The 18,059-nt window shown below is 44.8% G+C and overlaps 3 protein-coding genes across 3 annotated transcripts; 1 reads left to right on the top strand and 2 right to left on the bottom strand.

The window, feature by feature from the left end:
- Positions 1-399: 399 nt before the first annotated feature.
- LOC108145124 (bcl-2-related ovarian killer protein) lies at positions 400-4,573 on the bottom strand. The gene is made up of 3 exons (XM_017270339.2): positions 3,620-4,573; positions 1,124-1,267; positions 400-1,066 (listed from the first exon to the last, which is right to left on the bottom strand). Exons 1-3 carry the CDS (start codon positions 3,929-3,931, stop codon positions 608-610), a joined length of 915 nt encoding a protein of 304 aa, XP_017125828.1. The 5' UTR covers positions 3,932-4,573; the 3' UTR covers positions 400-607.
- Positions 4,574-6,999: 2,426 nt separating this feature from the next.
- On the top strand, positions 7,000-10,880 carry LOC108145125 (senecionine N-oxygenase). Its single transcript, XM_017270340.2, has 6 exons — positions 7,000-7,133; positions 7,196-7,358; positions 7,417-7,606; positions 7,770-7,941; positions 9,116-9,654; positions 10,608-10,880. Exons 1-6 carry the CDS (start codon positions 7,085-7,087, stop codon positions 10,785-10,787), a joined length of 1,293 nt encoding a protein of 430 aa, XP_017125829.2. The 5' UTR covers positions 7,000-7,084; the 3' UTR covers positions 10,788-10,880.
- Positions 10,881-11,012: 132 nt separating this feature from the next.
- LOC108145109 (AT-rich interactive domain-containing protein 2) lies at positions 11,013-17,478 on the bottom strand. Its single transcript, XM_017270305.2, has 4 exons — positions 17,080-17,478; positions 15,997-17,012; positions 12,562-15,428; positions 11,013-12,111 (listed from the first exon to the last, which is right to left on the bottom strand). The coding sequence occupies exons 1-4, from the start codon at positions 17,319-17,321 to the stop codon at positions 11,098-11,100; spliced, it is 5,139 nt and encodes a 1,712-aa protein (XP_017125794.1). The 5' UTR covers positions 17,322-17,478; the 3' UTR covers positions 11,013-11,097.
- Positions 17,479-18,059: the final 581 nt, after the last annotated feature.

The following is an 18,059-nucleotide window of genomic DNA, read 5'->3' as shown; positions in this document are numbered from 1 at the left end:
ATTGAGAAACAACGGGAGCCGTCTGCCGAAAGTAAATAAAAGTACTCTAACTGCTGAAATCGAAAAATTTAAAAAGATTATGAAAGCTAAATATATTTTCCCTACAATGAGCAAATTGTGCAGCCATGGTACATTTGACTACATCATTTTTAGCAAATCTGGCTATGCCAACGAACATCCGTTGTTTGTCGGGATATCGACTGTCGTCCCCCGTTTGTCAGTAAGCACTTTTGATTTTAAGGCATTCTGAACCAAACATTTAACAATAATAACGAGAACTCCATGCTTGAACTCGTAGGGACTTCCACTGTACCTCCAGTGTTGCTAAACAATGTACAGAAACCACCCTTAATAATTAGTCCCATCTGGCAGCTCCGTTGGCGCCAAACTTAAATTCAGTTGTTTTAAACACACGCTTTATTGCGCCTGGCACTAGGTTAGCCTTGTATGTACAAAGGGAAGAAACAGGATAACAATATTATTCGTAAAACAAGGTGCACTACATACTACTACACGACTCGGTGTCCATGGAAGCAGGAATGATTCGAAGCTCTCACTGACTAATTGGTAAGAATATACATCTAAAACGACACGATGCGGGGCAAGGCTAGAACAACAGCGAATACAGTTGGCAGCCGATGCGCTTACACACATTGGACACCATATAGGCGCCCGCTGAGATAGTGACAAACAGCGTTAGCCAGCCCAAGAACGTGAACTCGCCGACCCGGGGCCGGATGTGCCGCGACAGGCCCAGCCATCCGCCGTTGTCGATCAGCCAGTAGACCAGGTCGTCCTCTATGATCTCGGCCAGTCCGTCTATCAGGCACTGTAGGTAGTCGAAGTGGCCCTGCCGCACGCAGTCGATGGCGAAGCCGCCGCAGACGGCGAAGATCGAGATTATCTTGCCCCAGGTGATGCTCGATCGGAACAGATCCTTGGCCACCAGATTCAGCAGCATCGGGGCCATGTCGCTGTCCTCCAGCTCCCCAAAAGGGGCTCGCGACAATTGTCGCGATATGTTTGTGTACACCCGCGGGTGCATGCGCTCCAGTTCCTCACCCATCTGTGGATTAAAGTTCGTTTATTAAGAGAATCATGTGGCTTTTAACGGACGACTCACGCTATTGAGGGCCGGGAAGACCTCGTAGACGACGTGCGAGGAGCCAGGATCCAGGATGTTGCGCAGCCGCTGCGTCACCTTCCGGTTGAGCACTCCTGCCCGACGCAGTCGGGCTCTGATGTACTGGCCGCACAGGCACTTCCCCTGAAATAAAACGACAAAGCCAAAAGTTCAATCAAAATCGAATTAACGGCTGTGCTTTGATCATTGCCAGGCAATATTGCTCCATCAGCGGGGCACTCAATCAATACCGATCGGCTGCCCCAAAGTTTCCGGCGTACACATTTACGTCTTGGCGAATTGCTTTACAGCTCAGTTCCGTGGACACCTGGGCTATTTCAATCTCACCTCTTACAGAGTCTCTTAAAATGCAGCCGAAATGATGCCGCGTGCACATGGCGGTTATAAACAATAAACCCAGTTCTAAACAAAAAGTAGCGAACAGCACGTGCTGTGGAAAGAAATGACGGCAAACTTTGTGCTTCTGGAAACTGTAAGACGGAAAATCTTTGCCGTGAATAAGATACCCCCTCCCAGGGTCTACACAATTCCGCTCAATTTACAATAGCTATAGTGTTGCTTCCCTCAATTTATGTCGCACAATTACTGTTCGTCACGCCATCGACTTGGTGCCAAGTAAACAGACAATTACCTACTTTGGCGCCAACTTGACTTATAACATGGCCAGCCGAAGAGATCGAACCCATGCCAAATCGCTGGCCTTGCGGCTGGTGTCTTGACAAGTCTATTGAAGGCACTCCGCATTCGTCCAGCCTCCCAGCCTCCCAATGAATTAATCACCTGCCCGCGGGCCATACCAATAAATCCGTCAATTTGTTTACGTGATCTTGTTATGGCGATACACTTGTGCGCCCAAGTTTTACCTTTTTGGCGAATTTGGCCCGTTCAAATAATTAAACATTAACTTCAGGGGGAAGAGTTCGATGAATTCATCACTTGAGGCTTTCTGGTAATACCGTGTGTGTTCAGATTATTTTTGGAATATTTGTTTATAATGTTTATGACCGTGGCGCCATTGGGTTCTTCCCTTTTATCCAGGTGCCATTGTTTTCTGGGAACCTCCGAAAAGCCCTGTTAAAAGTGTAGATACATTTTTGGCTATGGCCTTTAGGCCTTCCTCATTTGATTTCTCGGTTGATAAGCTTTGCAAGGCCCTGCATTCTGAGCAAACTTCCGCAATGCGCTTAGTGAAAAATATCTCAACAAATTATCAGCCGTGGCGAAAGCAACAACGAAGGCAAATATATTAAATAAACACTACTTTTCGCTCACCTAGGGAAGTTGAGTAAATATTTTACATACCGATATGAAGGAAAACGGTGCGTGCATTGGAGCCTTTTATCAGTCTAAGATAAACGTATGACCGAAACAAAAAATATTTAACTTATCAATTAAATTGAGACAGTCACGAAAAAAGTCGTGGATAATATGGATATGACCACATAATCAGGTGATTTCGCAAACATTTTGGCACAGTAAATAGGAATCGAGGTCCCCACTGTTTGTCGATCAGTTTGTGTGTTTTGTTGTGATCGTAATTTTAAAATTTGTCCACAAAATGTGGCAGTTTATTTGATCAGCTTTTGCTTTTCTTTTCCCAACTTTTGATAAAGATTTTATTTTGCCTTGAAGCTCAAAACATATGCTCGTACATTTATACATACATAAATTTATAAATTAAGAATTTAAAGTATGGTATGGTTTTAACTCGTCTTTACATTTTATTTTGTCAATGAAGAAAAATTAAAAATTTAACAATTTTGTGATTTAAAGAATGGTAAATTCGTTAGCTTTGAAATCTAGATCTAAACTAGTTAATTTATGTATACTCGCCTTTTGCAAGACCGTTTTTTTTAAATTAATGTTATTAAAATGACATGCGAATACTGTTAAGAACGTTGTAATCGACTTAAAAAGTAAGAAAATTGTGTAAGTAATGATTTTTTGTAACTGAGTACCTCACTTTGTTTAAAATAAGACTTTAAAGTTAAAAAAAAAACAACCAAGTTTGACACAATAAAAAAAGGAATTCAAAAGTAAACTACAGATTTGGGAACACGATTAGTAATATATATTTTATTTTTACATTCGACCACAAGGGACTAATTGTTTTTCGACTGTGTGTGTTTTCGTTTTGGCCGATAACAAAAGAAATGGAGACATTTTAGAATTTAAAGTCTCCAATTCTAAAAGTTTGTCACGCTTGACTGACTCGATGCCGTATAATCTTTTAAACAACGAAATTATGTACATATATATGAGTCATTGGTTCAGAAGCTAGATTCCCGAAGGAGTCATTTAAAATTGCTTTAGCTCATAACTTTGTTCCCGGCATTGATTTGCATACATATGTATGTTTTCATTATTGGGTCGATAACGCTGCCTTTGTACCTATTTATTTCTAACTCTATAACTAACTCTATTTGTAGTGAATTTTTTAAAACAAGAATAAACAGACAGCGGAATGGTGCTCACCTGGTTGATTATCTCCATTTTGTATTCCTGGTAGTTGGTCATGGTGCGCGTGCTGCTGGCCAACGAGGATGTGGAGGCGGCCCGGGTCATGGCGCCGCCGGCGTGCAGGGAGCGTCCGTTGGAGTGATTGGGTCCGGTTGAGGGTCCTCCAGCTCCTGCTCCTGCTGCTCCACGGAGCGCCTTCCAGTCGCTGGAGGCCGTGGCGATCGTTCCGCGTCGATTCGCCGTGTAGATTTCGTGGTCCAGTGATGAGGACTTGAACTTGGCCAGCTTGGGGGCCGCGGGACCCGGCGGGCTGGTGGTGGGTGCCATGGTCGGTGGCTATGGCTATTGTTGGTGGTGGTGGTGGTGGTGGTGCTGCTGCTGCTGTTGTTGGCGCTGCCCCATGTGGGTTGTGTAATTCCGAAACGGTAGCCTCGCGACTTTACTTCGCACAATGCACAATGCACTCGGAACGGAACGGATCGGATCGGATCAGCTCACCTTAAAGCAGCTGAGCTCGCCTTGCGCTTTTTTGGAGGTGGTCGGGTCGGGATCGGATTGGGTTCCGATTCTGATAAAATGGGCAAAACAAAATAAAAGTCGGCGACGAATGGGGCGAGCAAAGCGGAGAGCAGCAAACACGAACGAGGCGCACAAAGGAAAACCACTAAAACTTGTTGCTGGTGCCGCGATCCCAGTTTCATTTTATTTCCAGCCGCTCCGCTTTGCACCGCCTTTGCTTTCTTTTTTATTTGTTGTTTTTCGCCTCACATCACTTTGAACCTTTAACCGAGAGCTATAGCTCAGCGAAATGTTTAGCAAGTGGGGGAAAACGATCGATCGCGGCGCTACACTCCCCGTTTTACGGTTCCCGTTCTCCCGTTCTCCGGTTCTCCGGTTTTCAACTCTCCGTTCTACAGTCCCGTTCTTCCGAGCTCCCGTTCTCGCGAACCGATTGTGATTGTGCGATGTGTTGGCGCGAGCCGCGGTTCTTTCCGAACCGGTTCACCGTTCCGCCTCGGTGAAGCTAACCAGTTCCGAAGGGGAGCGAACCAGCGATCGTGCTGCTGGTATTTTTAAAAATTTCAATTTGCATTAAAAATTGTGTAAAACCAAATGTGTTAAATTTGTGTTCTATTTACAGGGTTTTTCTGTGATTTTTCTAATGCTAGAAATAATATGGAACTTGCAACGAACCGAAAAGCTCGTGAAAAAGCTAGGAGAGAACAAACTTAAAAGTTACCATTCACACAAAATGTGAAGAGATTTTGGCGCCAATTTCAAATTTACATGTTTAAAGCTTACGATTGATCACATTTCGTTTGGAAAAAAATAACTAATTTACTATTATTAAGGAGCTATGAATAATGGAGAAACTGAATGTAGGATGACAAGGAAACTCCCATTGAGGCTAGTTTACAGGATAATTTGGCCTTAGAAATTTATTTCGCCGCGCATAGGAAATTTTAAAATTTGAAGTCAATTTTCCCAAAACCGAATTTAATTTCGTATACGAATATTTTAAAATTAAAAATAAATTAAAGTTCGTCCAATTTTTATCAGCTCCGACATAAATATCCTGCAAGACAATAACAAAGTTTTATCCAGCTAAATCGACCCTTATGGTGAACATAATCAATAAATTAAATACGTACACTTTAAGTAGTCAAACATTTTGCAACCGCTGCGTTGAAAACTTTTGACCAAAATTATAATATTCACTGCAAGCGTATAACAACAATATATAAATATTTTTTTGTATATATATACACAAAAATATGATATAAGCTCTTTAAAATATAATTACAGTAGATTTGCATAGATCATCCAAAATGGAACTGGTGGGGATTATTTTTTTTTACCTCTATTTGAAGTGACTCATTTCGTAATCTGGAAAATTAAAAATAATAAGTCCCTGACGATAAGTTCTTAATATTTTTTGTTTCCGTTTAATTTCATCTTATGTAGTGGACAAGAGCTTTTCCATTATTTGCATAGCAAATATCTTAAGGCGCGATCAAACTGCCCTGATTGGTTAAGCACTCCAGTGCAAAATCAAAATAATCTTGACTAGCACCAAAGAGCTGTCAAAGCATGCTTATGTTGAAGTCGCTTCCAGTGAAGTGTAGGCCCAATCTATTCCATTATCACAGCCTAGCTACATCTATTACTTGGCTTCCTCACACCCATATTTAAGAGGCTCCACACACACCCCCCAGCAAGGAATTTTCCGTAGGCTTCGCAGTGGCCTGCCACATTGTAGCCCCGGCATTGTTTTTGTAATTAAATAAAATTAATTATTTCCCCCTCGCTGATGATATTCAATACACGTTCGTTGTCGTTGTGTCGACAGCTGATAATTAAAAACTCAAATAGGCTGTTAAACTGAATTGACACAGTGACTCCGGGAAGGGGATATGGGTATAAATCTTCGCCAAATCTCAATTGATAGTGCTATCAGTTCGTGCGTTATGAGTTCGGGATTCAATATCGCCCAGCAGCCAGATGTTTGTGGTTAACAGTCACAATTCTTACAACAAAACCAGATACAAGTTCAAAGCTTCATATACAAAAATCTTTTGATTTTAGATTTGTAAAAGTTTACAAATTATTACTAACATTTTTGTTTTAAAGTCCCATAAACTGAGAAAGATACAAATTTAACATATTAGCTATATATATTCGTTACATATTACTATTTCTTAAGTTAATATTTCAAAAGTTTACTTAAATATTTCATAAATGGTGGTTGTTAAATTGTATCAATTTATTTAATTGCTAAGAGTTTAGTCGAGACTGAAATACCACCTTCAAATACCTCCATATAATGGATAGGTGTTTTGTTATCCCATTATCTTTATCTAACATTTAGTTAATTCATTTAGCTTTATTTAAATTTCTATGCTCTTTTACATTTTCAAAAACGTTCCTATTAAGTAAAACCTTTTTTACAGTGCAGTAATGTATATCTTGCCAGCACTTTTGGCTTGAATTACAAATTTTAATTAAGAGTGTTTCTGTTGACTATAGATGGTGAACGAGGTGAGAGCGGTTAATAGGTAGGTACGCAATTAAATAAGTATATTTGTGTTGTTTTCGATATAGTTAGGTTTTACTGTAATTCCGATTTGTTGACGGCGGATTCCAGACGCTTACAGAACGACCGATGCCAACGCCGACGTCGCTATTATATCACCGGCGACCGCAAGTGATAAGGCAGTAGACGTTGGGTGAAGTCGACCCGTCAAGTCCCCTTCCATTGAAAATTATACAAGCCCATATGTTCCCTACACTCGTATCCGGGAATCAACTCACCAGTTGTGCCGAGCATGCAAACAACTACTACATTCAAGTGTAGCGCACATCGCAACGCTTTGCCGGGTCTATATCTGTGGAAGCTCGAGCCCCTCGGTTAGTCGTTGGTCAGTCGTTAACCAGAAGACAAGCGATTTCGAGACCCTGCCACCAATCGGGAATTCGAAAATGATGAAAACCTCAATGGACCAGAAGCGTCGCGTTTGCGTAATAGGAGGTAATAATCGAATCTTCTCTAATGAGCCGATTGAACCATATGGGGCAAATCTGAATTTTTAGCTGGCACAGCCGGTCTGTGTGCCCTAAAGAACTCACTGGAAGCGGGATTGGATGCAGTGGCCTACGAGCGAGGAACCGAAATCGGAGGAACCTGGATTTTCTCGGAGGAAATGCCCAAGGATGAGTACGACGAGGTGCATAGCAGTATGTACGAGGGATTACGGTAAGCGATATGGTGATTAATGATGCGGAATGGGGCCTGATTGTTGACCTGGTTTCAGAACCAATCTGCCCAAGGAGGTCATGGGTTATCCGGACTACTCGTACCCCGACGACATCGCCGAATCCTTCATCACCTCCAATCAGGTGCTGCAATTTCTGCGCTCCTATGCGGAACACTTCAAGCTGAAGCCCCACATCAAGCTGCAGCACGAGGTGATAAGAGTGCGTCCTCGCTTGGACGACTGGGAGGTTGGTAGCGACGTCACTTACTTACTTACTTATTTTCGAACCAGTTTTTTTTGTTTTTTTTCGGTGTCTCAATCACTGCGACTTTGTTTTTGTTTTGTTTTTCCCCCACGCTCATACGGATCTTACAACATGACTGATGAAATACTGATCAATATTACGGCAGGTCTATGTGTGGGACCACAGCACGGATACCTGCGACCCGGTCTACTACGACTTCGTGTATGTCTGCAACGGACACTACACCGAACCGGACATACCGGAGGTGGAGGGATGGGATCTGTTCGAGGGCAAGAAGATGCACAGCCACCTGTACCGGAAGGCAGATAAGTTCAAGGGTGAGATAAGAGCATTAGTACCTTAGTCCCCTAAATCATGTTGGCCAAAACATCAGACTTGGCAACCATCGCCGTCTGGTCAGAGTCCCACTTCTGTTATTCCCATAAAAAAAATTGGAGCACCCTCGTCGGCAGATAATATTGTTGACGGCCGAGTGACATAATAATAATAATAATAACAAGTGTTGTGGGTCTGTGCTAATTCAGTGCGCGCTTCCCACGTGCGTCTTTAGTGATAGCGAGCACATTGGCTGATCTGCAGACGCCAATTTTATTGATTAAACCTTAGCAAAGTTCTGCGAAAGGATTCAATGGAAAAGCAAAGCAAAATGGACACAATTCTAAACTTATTGAGTGTTTTTTAACAAATTATTCTTTATATTATAAAGTCAAATTATTTTTATACAATTTTTATATAAATTAGGTTACTTATTAATATATGTTATGCCCTCTTGGCTTTATCAAAAATTTGTTTTTGATTTTGCAATTGCTTAATAATTTAAATTTTTTATTTTTCTACTCCATATCAACGAGATCAAAAATCCTTTTACTTTTACTATGTGTATTAATTTTTGCAGACGGACTTTGCAAAAATTAATACACATAGTAAAAGTAAAAGGATTTTTTTTACTAAATTTTAAACAACACAAGGATTTGCCCATATAAGTATGCTTTTTTAAAAATATTTATAGCAGAACAGAGTTATTTTTTTTAAGTTAATTGATAATATTTAGAATAACAATATTGAGTATAATAATTATTTATCGAAAACGAATGAAAATAATAATTATTTTTGAGCAAAACAAATTAAAAACTCATTAACACAACAGGTACAAAATTATAACTCATCAATATTTATAAACGGTTATTATTTTTTTTGCTCAAAATAAAACTTATTCCGAAACTTCGCCTCCTGTGTGCGAATTTTTTAAACGGTTTTAGATTTACCAACCTTTCAAGCGATTTTTAAACCCATCAAATATTAGTAAACTAAAAAAAATTTTAAATAAAACTTATTAGGGTTATTTTTTAATCATAATTAGTAGTCCCTATTTAGAACATAACAAATTCACAGCTTTTTAAGCATAGCCTTCCTCTTAATGAAGTTATTTTAAATCTTAAAAAAAATTAACTTTAACTCATCTTGTGTTCGTCTTACCCAATCTTATTTAAGACGAGCGTGTTCTGATCATTGGTGCTGGTCCCAGCGGAATGGACATCACCAACCACGTCCGTGTCGCCGCCAAACACGTGTTCCTGAGCCACCACCTGCCCCAGACCCCCAACACAGCTTTCATGGGCAATGTCACACAGAAGCCGGACGTGCAGCGTTTCACCCGGAATGGAGCCGTATTCACGGACGGCAGTACGGAAAGCTTCGACCACGTGATGTTCTGCACCGGCTACAAGTACACATTCCCCTGCCTGAGCACTGATGTGGGTGTCCAGGTGATAGACAACTTCGTGCAACCCCTTTGGAAGCACTGCATCAACATCAATCACCCGACCATGGCCTTTATTGGACTGCCATTCAACGTGATCCCCACCCACATCTTCGACATGCAGGTGCGCTTCACGCTGAAGTTCTTTACGGGCCAGCGGGAGTTCCCCTCCCGCGAGGAGATGATCGCCGAGCTGGAACAGGAGATCGGGGAGAGATGGGGCTGCGGCGTTCACAACCACAAGAAAGCACATCAGATGGGCGAACGACAGGTGAGTATTTAGTTGTTTTACACATATTTTTATATCCGGTGCTCGTAATTTAGTTCCCCCAAGTAATCCAAAGTGTAACGGAAATTTTAAAAAATATTTCAACAATTATTTTTGACGGTTAGCTACAACCAGATATCTTATCATTGCTAAAAATCTTAAAGTTTTTGCCATATTTTGTAGGGTTAGAGTTTCCTGGTTTGACTTTCAGTTGGAATTTGGCTGAAATAATTTGGAAATTAAGGAAATCGGACCGAAATCACAAACCAAGTCTTAAACGCAGTTTTTTAGAGCCACAAAACTTTTAAGACATAGCACATAAAAATCGGATGCTTGAAAGAAAAGTTATAAAATTAACACTGTTGTTTTTTGGTCACTTTTCCGGAATTCTATTGTTTGGAAATTAAAATGCAGAGTTAAAGAGACTGAAGCCACAAAACTTTAAAGATTTACCACTTTGCAATCAGATGCTTGAAAAAAAAGTTAAAGACTTAAAACTTCAGGTTTTTGGTCACTTTTCCGGAATTCTATTGTTCGGAAATTGATTAAGGAGTTAAATCGTAAACATAACTCAAAATTTTAAAATAAAATTTAAATGTAGAGCTTTAGAGATCTAAGCTACAAGACTTAAAAAGATATATCACTTTGAAATCGGAAAACGGAAAGAGTTTGCCGCTAACCTCTAACAACTTTTCAAATTCATCAAAAATTCGGGCGGTATCCAAGATTTTGAATGAATTTCTGAGAAGGTTTATTTCAAACAAATTAGCTCAGACCTTAAGTCTTAAGATATATTTATTTTTTAAGTATACTCTTTTTCTTAAGAGGGATTTTTTGGAATTTATTTTGGCATATGTTAACATATTTTATAAATGGCATGGAGTACCGGATTTGCAGTAGTCGAGTCACTTGACTAGAACATACTTTTTTGTTTTACTAATTCGTTGTGCTTTTAGTTTGTTTACTACAATGAACTGGCAAGGATCGCTGGCATCGAAAACATCAAACCGGTCATCCACAAGCTAATGAAGGACTGTGGCAAGAAGTACATTTTTGAGTTGGATACGTACAGAAGTAACCGCTATACGATCGTGGACGATGACAACTTTTTGAAAAACGGAAAAGCTACCGCATGACCAGTTTCTTCCTCTACTTAAACCATATGTTAGTCGAATAAGAATTTAAGTCTTACAACAAATAACTCAATAAACCTTCAATAAATTTTAAAACTATTGTTGAACAAATCTGATTACCATATTTCTGAACCTTGGAACAAGTATGAATGAAATCCATTGATTGCATTAAAACCGATTAACCCATTTCCCTTTTCATTCTAATTATTTTTGACAAATAAGGTATGGTTAGTTTCTTCACATTTTATAGTGTCGTTATTACAGGTCAGTTTAATAATTAGTTTTGATGGGCAGCGGCAGAAGCTTGTATTGGCTACTGGCTAAGCTCATACATGATGTGGGAAAGCACTCCGCTGGCCTCCACATTGCTTAAGGCCACATTAGCCAGGTGGGGCTCATAGCGCTTTAAAGTTCGCTTGGCTGTGGCCGAGTAGGTGACCAGGTTGCGTATGATGAGCGCCGCCGTCAGTCGGATGCTCTTGGTGACGGGACCCTCGTTTTCGTCCAACAGCTCCTTGGAGTTTGTGTAATCGGTCGTGTGCCGGTTCATGGCTTGCATTGCTGCGCTGCCCACAACAGGAGCGGCAGGAGCAGGACCCGCAGATTGACCAGAACCGCTACCCGCCAGTCGTTGGGCGTGACCCTCGTTGCGCACTATGGTGACGGGTGGCTGCGTGGGCGCCACATTGTGAATGCCGGTGGCCAAGCGTCTCTGCACACTGGCACGCAAATTCTCCATGGTCAGATGGCGGTCGATCAGATGCGTCATTAGTGAGTAACGCTTTCGCGCTCTGTTGTCGCAGAAGGTGGGTCCACTGCCCCATTGACAGTAGATATCGGCGTCCGAGTCCAGGTGATCCGGACAGTGGACATTGCACACGTGGTACTTCAGCTCGTTCAGAGACTTGAACTTCCTGCGCGGACAGTTGCGCCAGTCGCAGATGAACAGCCAGTTCGCGTCCACGGGCACTGCGGAGGGCGTTGGACTGCCATTCGGTGCAGGTGCAGCATAAACGCTTTGGGTGACTACCAAACCACTGCTGCTGGGAGCTGTGGTTACCACTGCTGATGCCACGGACGCCTGAGCCACCGCCATCGGGTGCTCTGCTGGCTTGGACTCGCTAATGGAGGCCACAACTGCCTTGCCGCCTTCCACCGAATCACAGGTAGTTGACGGCGTCACTACTACAGCCTGGGTAACCGATGGCTTTCCGCTTGAAACTTGAGCAGGCTGCGGCTGCAATGGCTTCTTGGCGAGGAGTGCTGAGCTCGTCGGAGTTCCTGGTGCAGAAACGGCCACAACTTTCGACTTCGCCGCTTCGGAAATCTGAAAAAAAGCATACGAATTAGTTTAGAACTACCTATTGCAAATAATTTGAAGTTTCAGATAATAATAATACATTAATAGTTTACGATAACGTATAATACTGTTCACTACTTAAACAGGGTTCCAAGTGTTAAAAAAGACAGACGAACGGACAAGTCTATTCGTTAAGATAAAATATATATGCAAACATTTGATCAAAATTATAATGCATTATAAAAATTTGAATATTGCTGGTAAATCCATTGAGCTGAGCGAGTATAGCTTAAGAGCAGACACTGATAATCTTATAGGTAAATATGCCTATATTTGGCTTAAATCCTAGATTTGTTTAACCGTAAAAGACCGAGAAATTCCATCCTAACCAAAGTGATTCTAATAAAACATTAAAAACTAAACTGCCCTCCAAAACTAATTAATTAATTGCGAATTTAAGGCCCATCGACAACTTACTGGCATGGTGATCTTTTGCTGAATGATGGAAGGATGATGTTGCTGCTGCTGCTCCATCACGGATCGGATGTGCTGCTGCTGCTGAAGGGCTACGCCACCGACGGTAGCTGTGCTACTGGGCGGCTGTGTGGTGATGATCGTCTGCGAATTGAGCTGGCTTTGCTGCAGGGGAGCCGCCGTGGCCGGGGTCTGGGTGATGAGCGTGGTCTCCTTGATGCCGCCTAGAATCACCTGCCTCTTTTCGCCCGTGACCGTGCCAGCTCCAGCTCCAGCTGCAGCTCCAGCGGTAGTCGGTGTGGATGGGCCGGAGATTATGTGCTGCTGGATGATGGACTGATGCTGTTGGAGCTGCGGAATGGGCAATGAAGCGCCTGCCTTAGTGGCCACCAACCGCTGTTGCGGTGCCAATTGCGGCGAGACAAGCTGGGGCTGTGGTTGCGGCTGGTGCAGCTTGATGGTGGCCGGGATCTGGTTTAGCTGCGACAGCAGCGATGGAGACATTTGACCAGCGCCCAACGCCGGCACCGGTCGCTGGGGGGCGATAAAGATTTGCTGCTGGGGCGTGGCCGTACGTGGCTGGGCCAGTTGGGGAGCTGTGGTGGTGGTGACCAAGACCTGCTGGCCCTGCGCTGTCGTCATTATCATTTTCTGCGTGCCCGCCACACTGGCTGCGGAGACACCTCCTGGCTGCTGCAGGATGATTATGGTCTTGGTCTGTTGTTGTGGCGTTTGCGTGACCAGCAGCGTGGGAGGAGCTGACTGGGTGGACGGTGGAAGCGACGGCTGCGTTTGCTGGGCCACCAGATACGTTTGTCCTTGCTGATTGGTGGCCAGGACATACTGTGTCTGCGGCGCTGGCGTTGCCTCCATCGTGCTCTTGGGCTGCAGTATCACCGGCACCGTCTGCAAACCCTGATCCGTCTTAATGGTGGCAGTGGTGGCCAATTTGAGTTGCGGAGGCGGAGCTGGTGAAACGATACCGCTAGCGGGAAAGACCAACTGTCGCTGCGCGGGCTGCACTTTGGCCGGAATTAGTTGGAGCTGCTGCTGTTGCTGCTGCTGGGATTGCTGCTGGGATTGCTGCTGGGGTTGCTCCTGACTTGATTTGGCCAGCGGAGGAACGTCGTCCATGTCCTCATCCTCCAGAATAGAAGCCGCCAGATCCGCATAGAGGTTGGCAGCGTTCTTCGAGGGTGTCACCTGTGCCTCCTCCTTGCCGGCTGAAGATGAAGTTGAGCTGCAGCTGCTGGCGGCAACATCCAAGGCCAGACGCTTGTTTTGTTCCTCGTCGATGGTTAACTTGCGTTTGGCAGCGGCCGCTGCGATGATGAGGGTGCGCCCGCTGGCGTCCTTGGTCACCACGTTTGCCCCACTCAGCGGGGCGAGGGGTGGCGGAGCGGAGTCCGTGATTGGCTTCTTTTCGATGGCCATCTGCGGGTGCAGCGGCTTAATGGTGGTCTGGCCCACCTTCACCGGTGTGTGCTGCATCAGCGGGTTATTCACAAAGGCGCTGATGGCCGTCGAGGTTACCTTAATGGGTTGCGTGGCATTTGTGGCCGACGCAGTGGTGGCCACCAGGGCTGGCGGCTGCGGTGTCTGAGCCTGGGCCTTTTGCTTCTGCTGGCGCTCAGTGACCTTATTGGCCAGGAGGCTTTTAATCAGCGAGGAGCTGGGTGGTGGTGTGACCGATGCAGGTACCGTCTCCTCAGTCACCACCTCCGACGGTGCGGGATCACTTGGCGGCGGCTTGGGCAATATTGGAGTCTCCTTTTTGGCAGGAACAATGCTGGCAGCGGTCCTCTGTTGCATAGCCAGCGGCTGTGCTCGCATCCGAATGCCCACATAGTACGTCCCGGGTAGCTCCGTGCCATCAAGCTGTCGTACAATCACCGGCCCCACCGTTTGGTTGAATATAAGTCGAACTAGACGTGGGAACTGCATGTGATTGACCACCGAAAGCTTGCCCGCCTTCTGGCAATGAGAGAGGTAGATTCTGTACAGCTCCGCCTGTTCCACGCGCAGGTCGTTGCCCATTCCCGCCCGCTCGTAGGTGGCTCCCAACCAGGCCAGCGCGTATTGTTCGTCCTCGTGGGTGAAACTCTGTGAGACGGTGGGCAGCGTTGGAAGGCTCACGGTGGCTGCGATCGGTGGCAATTGAACCTGCGGCAGACTGGGTACGGGTAAATGAACTTGTGGCAGACTGGGCACTGGTAGTCCGGGAACCGGAACCGGAACCGATACCAAGGCCTGCTGTTCTCCCTGCGGCAGGAGCACCTGTGTCTGGGCGGGCGTGGGCGTGGGCAAAACTGCTGGCGGCTTCACGGCCACCTGAAGGGACGATGGAAGTGTCGTGATAGAAGCTGCCGCCGCGGGAGCCTGCATGGCGGGCATGTTCTGAGCCAGCGAGGCGATCATATTGCCAGGCACAACCTCCACCACCCGCATGAGTATGCAGCCATCCGCGCCATATGTCTGCGCCTCCACGGTGATCAGGGCCACCAGCTGGTCCATTAGGCCCCGCACTTGCATCAGCATCGAACAGGGACGTGCGCCCAGCGAACTAAGCGCGTATACTGCCTCCAAAGTAAAGATGAGCAGCATTACGTCCGTGAGCGAGAGCAGCAGCATGGCGCGCTGGTAAAAGTCCAAGCCAAGGCAACGGTTGATGTGCTGCGAATTGCCCTCCCGGCCGCACAGCTTGTAGAGGATCTCCAGACAGCTTATGATCACGGCCCGGTCGTTGGAGTCAACTCCCTCGCAGAGGGTGGCCAGCAGATTCCGCGACAGCTCGTCAGTCGTTGGATCGAGCAGTTCAAACTGATGAGCCAGGTTGCCGGCCGTCTCCAAGGCCTGAATATGGATGTTGCCTAGTGAAGAGACACATATTTTAGTCAACGAATTCTTTTTAATATTTTTATAACATGCATTGTTTAGGAACAATGGAAATCTTTTGCAGAAAACTTTTAAAAAATGTCTGTTATTTTATTTTGAGAGGTTGTAACCCAGTGAATAAGACAATACTTCAATACTTTTGCATCGGAAAAATAACTTATCCATTTTCGGAATGCAAGGGTAGCAAAACTATTACATTTAAGATAAATTGATTTGTAGTATTTTGTTGTATATACTTTTAGCTTGTTATTTTGACCTTTTTAGATTATACAATCCTCGGTTATGATTTATTTTGTCGTTCTCTTTTTAATGGCGATTTAGATTAAATATAATATTATCAAATTTCAACAATGTTTATATAATTCCCAAAAATAAACGACAAGGCTATTTAATTTATTTATGAAATAAATAAATAATTTAACTCAATGAACCAGATATACAAGTTGGGTTTCAAAATGAAAAAAATGTAGTATTTAGTATGCGATGGTCAGACTGATAAAGTAAACATTTTCGTGGGTTTGATTTAATAAACGTTTTACTTACTCCATCGCACGTTTGCGCCCATCACCAGATATCGCCACAACGTGCGGTTGGAAGCCAGGAGGGCGTGGTTCTCCTGGTGGAAACTGAGTGCTCGCATTAGCTGGACAATCTGGAGCACGCGCTGCCCCATGCGCTCATCTGTCCCGTTGCTGCGGCGTAGGTTAAGGAAGTCCAACTCGTCGCAGGCCGCCAGCAGTTCACTGCGAGCGGCCGAGTTCTCCCTGTCCTCCTTGCTAATCAGGCCGTTATCCAGCCAGGCCTGCTCATCCGTGTAGAGCTCCAGGATCTGTGGCCTGTCGTGCAGTAGGTCGCGCCAGAAGCTGAGCTGCGAATGATGCCGCACCTCGGCGTAGCTGTGCTGGAACAGTTGGCGCATGGTAAAGTCGGCGTAGACGCCCAGGTGGGCCAACAGCACGTCCAGCAGTTTGGGGCACTCGGACAGCTGGAGAGTGTGGCGCACCTCGTTGGCCATCAGGGTGCACACATTAATGGCAAAGTCCTGCTCATTGGGCAGCGGGGACAGGAGGGACAAGAGGAGCTTCTCGTAGCTGCTGTGGCGGTGCAGCTGCGTGGACATCTTGTACTGCCGTCGCCGCTCCACGTTGACCGTGTGCTGGCGCTGGTTGTAGGCCATCGGCACCGCCGGCAGCGTGGAGTGCGCCGAGCCAAATATGCTGCCCAGGCCACCGCCAGCACCGGCCAAAAAGCGAGATCGCGACCGTCCTCCGCCCATTTCCGCATTCTCGATGGCCGCCTCCAGAGCCTCCATCTTGTCCGGATCCTCGCCAAAGAAGTTCAGGCGCTCGTACTTGTCCAGATAGCGTCGGTAGATGTGCTTGATGCCCGCCGTACCGTTAACGCAGCGCTCACGCAGCGTCTCCATAGCGCTGTACACCTCGTCCCACTCGTCCCGCATGTTAACCTTATTAAAGCCGCCGCGTTCGGTGACCTCGTTGTACAGCTTGTACAGGTCGACCTGTTTGCCGCTGATCCTGGCCGGCTGCGTCAGTGGAGTGCTGTTCGAGAGGAGAAGGAAGTGGGTTAGGGGATCTCAAATAACAGGGCGACAGCTTCAGGACTCACCCCCGTCGCTCGTGAAACTGCTGCAGATCCCTCCAGAATTCCTCCGGAGGCGACACAGGCTTCTCCTCGACCTTCTCCGGGAGCAACTGCAGCTGGCTGGGATTCCTGGCGCGCAGTGGCGTACCTAAGGGCGCAATCTTTGCCGGCGTCTGCTGATCGCCCGGCTGAGAGCCGCTGTTTGCGGCGGCAGCTGGCAGCGATTGCAGCAACACCCGCACATTGTCGATGGTGGAGGCACTCATTCTCGAATCTATTCGGCTTGCTTCGCGGATGAGGAACGGAACACTTAACACATTTCTAATTAGTAAGACACGCAAATGCAAATTAAAATTAGTTTAAAAAACTCAACAAAAATTACAACGCGACGCTTTAGCAGAGTTGCATTCGCGAGCAGGGTTGTCAAGTCAACAGTGGGCACTAATATCGATAGATTAGAAACAATCGATGTTTACCATTTAAATTTAAGAACACAGCTGTTTCGCGGGTTGTTGGATTTCTATCGATAGTTCAGCTGAACGCGTATGATTCTTCCACCTTGATCAGCGAAAAAGGAGCGTTAAAATAGAACGCTAAAATTTTTTAGTTACATGCTGCATATCTGCTAGCCTATATTGATGGTGTAAATGTCGAAAAGAATAAGCTGTATGTAAGCAAAACAAAAATGAAGAACAAAGAAAACAAGCAATAATTAATTAATTAATGCTTAATGTATTATAAGCGTTTAACAGAACAAAATTTTTCACTGGTTACTGACTCAACAGTGATCAGTGATTATATTATAAATCAGTCTAAAATGTTTAAAAAATATAAATAAATCAGGGACACCCGATTGGCCAATTAGAATTTCTATTGGAATTATATATTTTTATTTATATAATATTTATCTTATTTATATTATTTATCAGTCTAAAATGTTTAAAAAAATCTAAATTGTTTCTAGTCATTTAAGTTTTTACAAAGACTTGTTTTCTTTTCTAGGT

This window comes from Drosophila elegans, unplaced genomic scaffold, assembly GCF_018152505.1.
Source record: "Drosophila elegans isolate 14027-0461.03 unplaced genomic scaffold, ASM1815250v1 contig_133, whole genome shotgun sequence".
NCBI classification, from domain to species: Eukaryota; Metazoa; Arthropoda; class Insecta; order Diptera; family Drosophilidae; genus Drosophila; species Drosophila elegans.
Note: the sequence above shows the minus strand (reverse complement) of the source record. Positions and strands in the feature narration are given on the sequence as shown.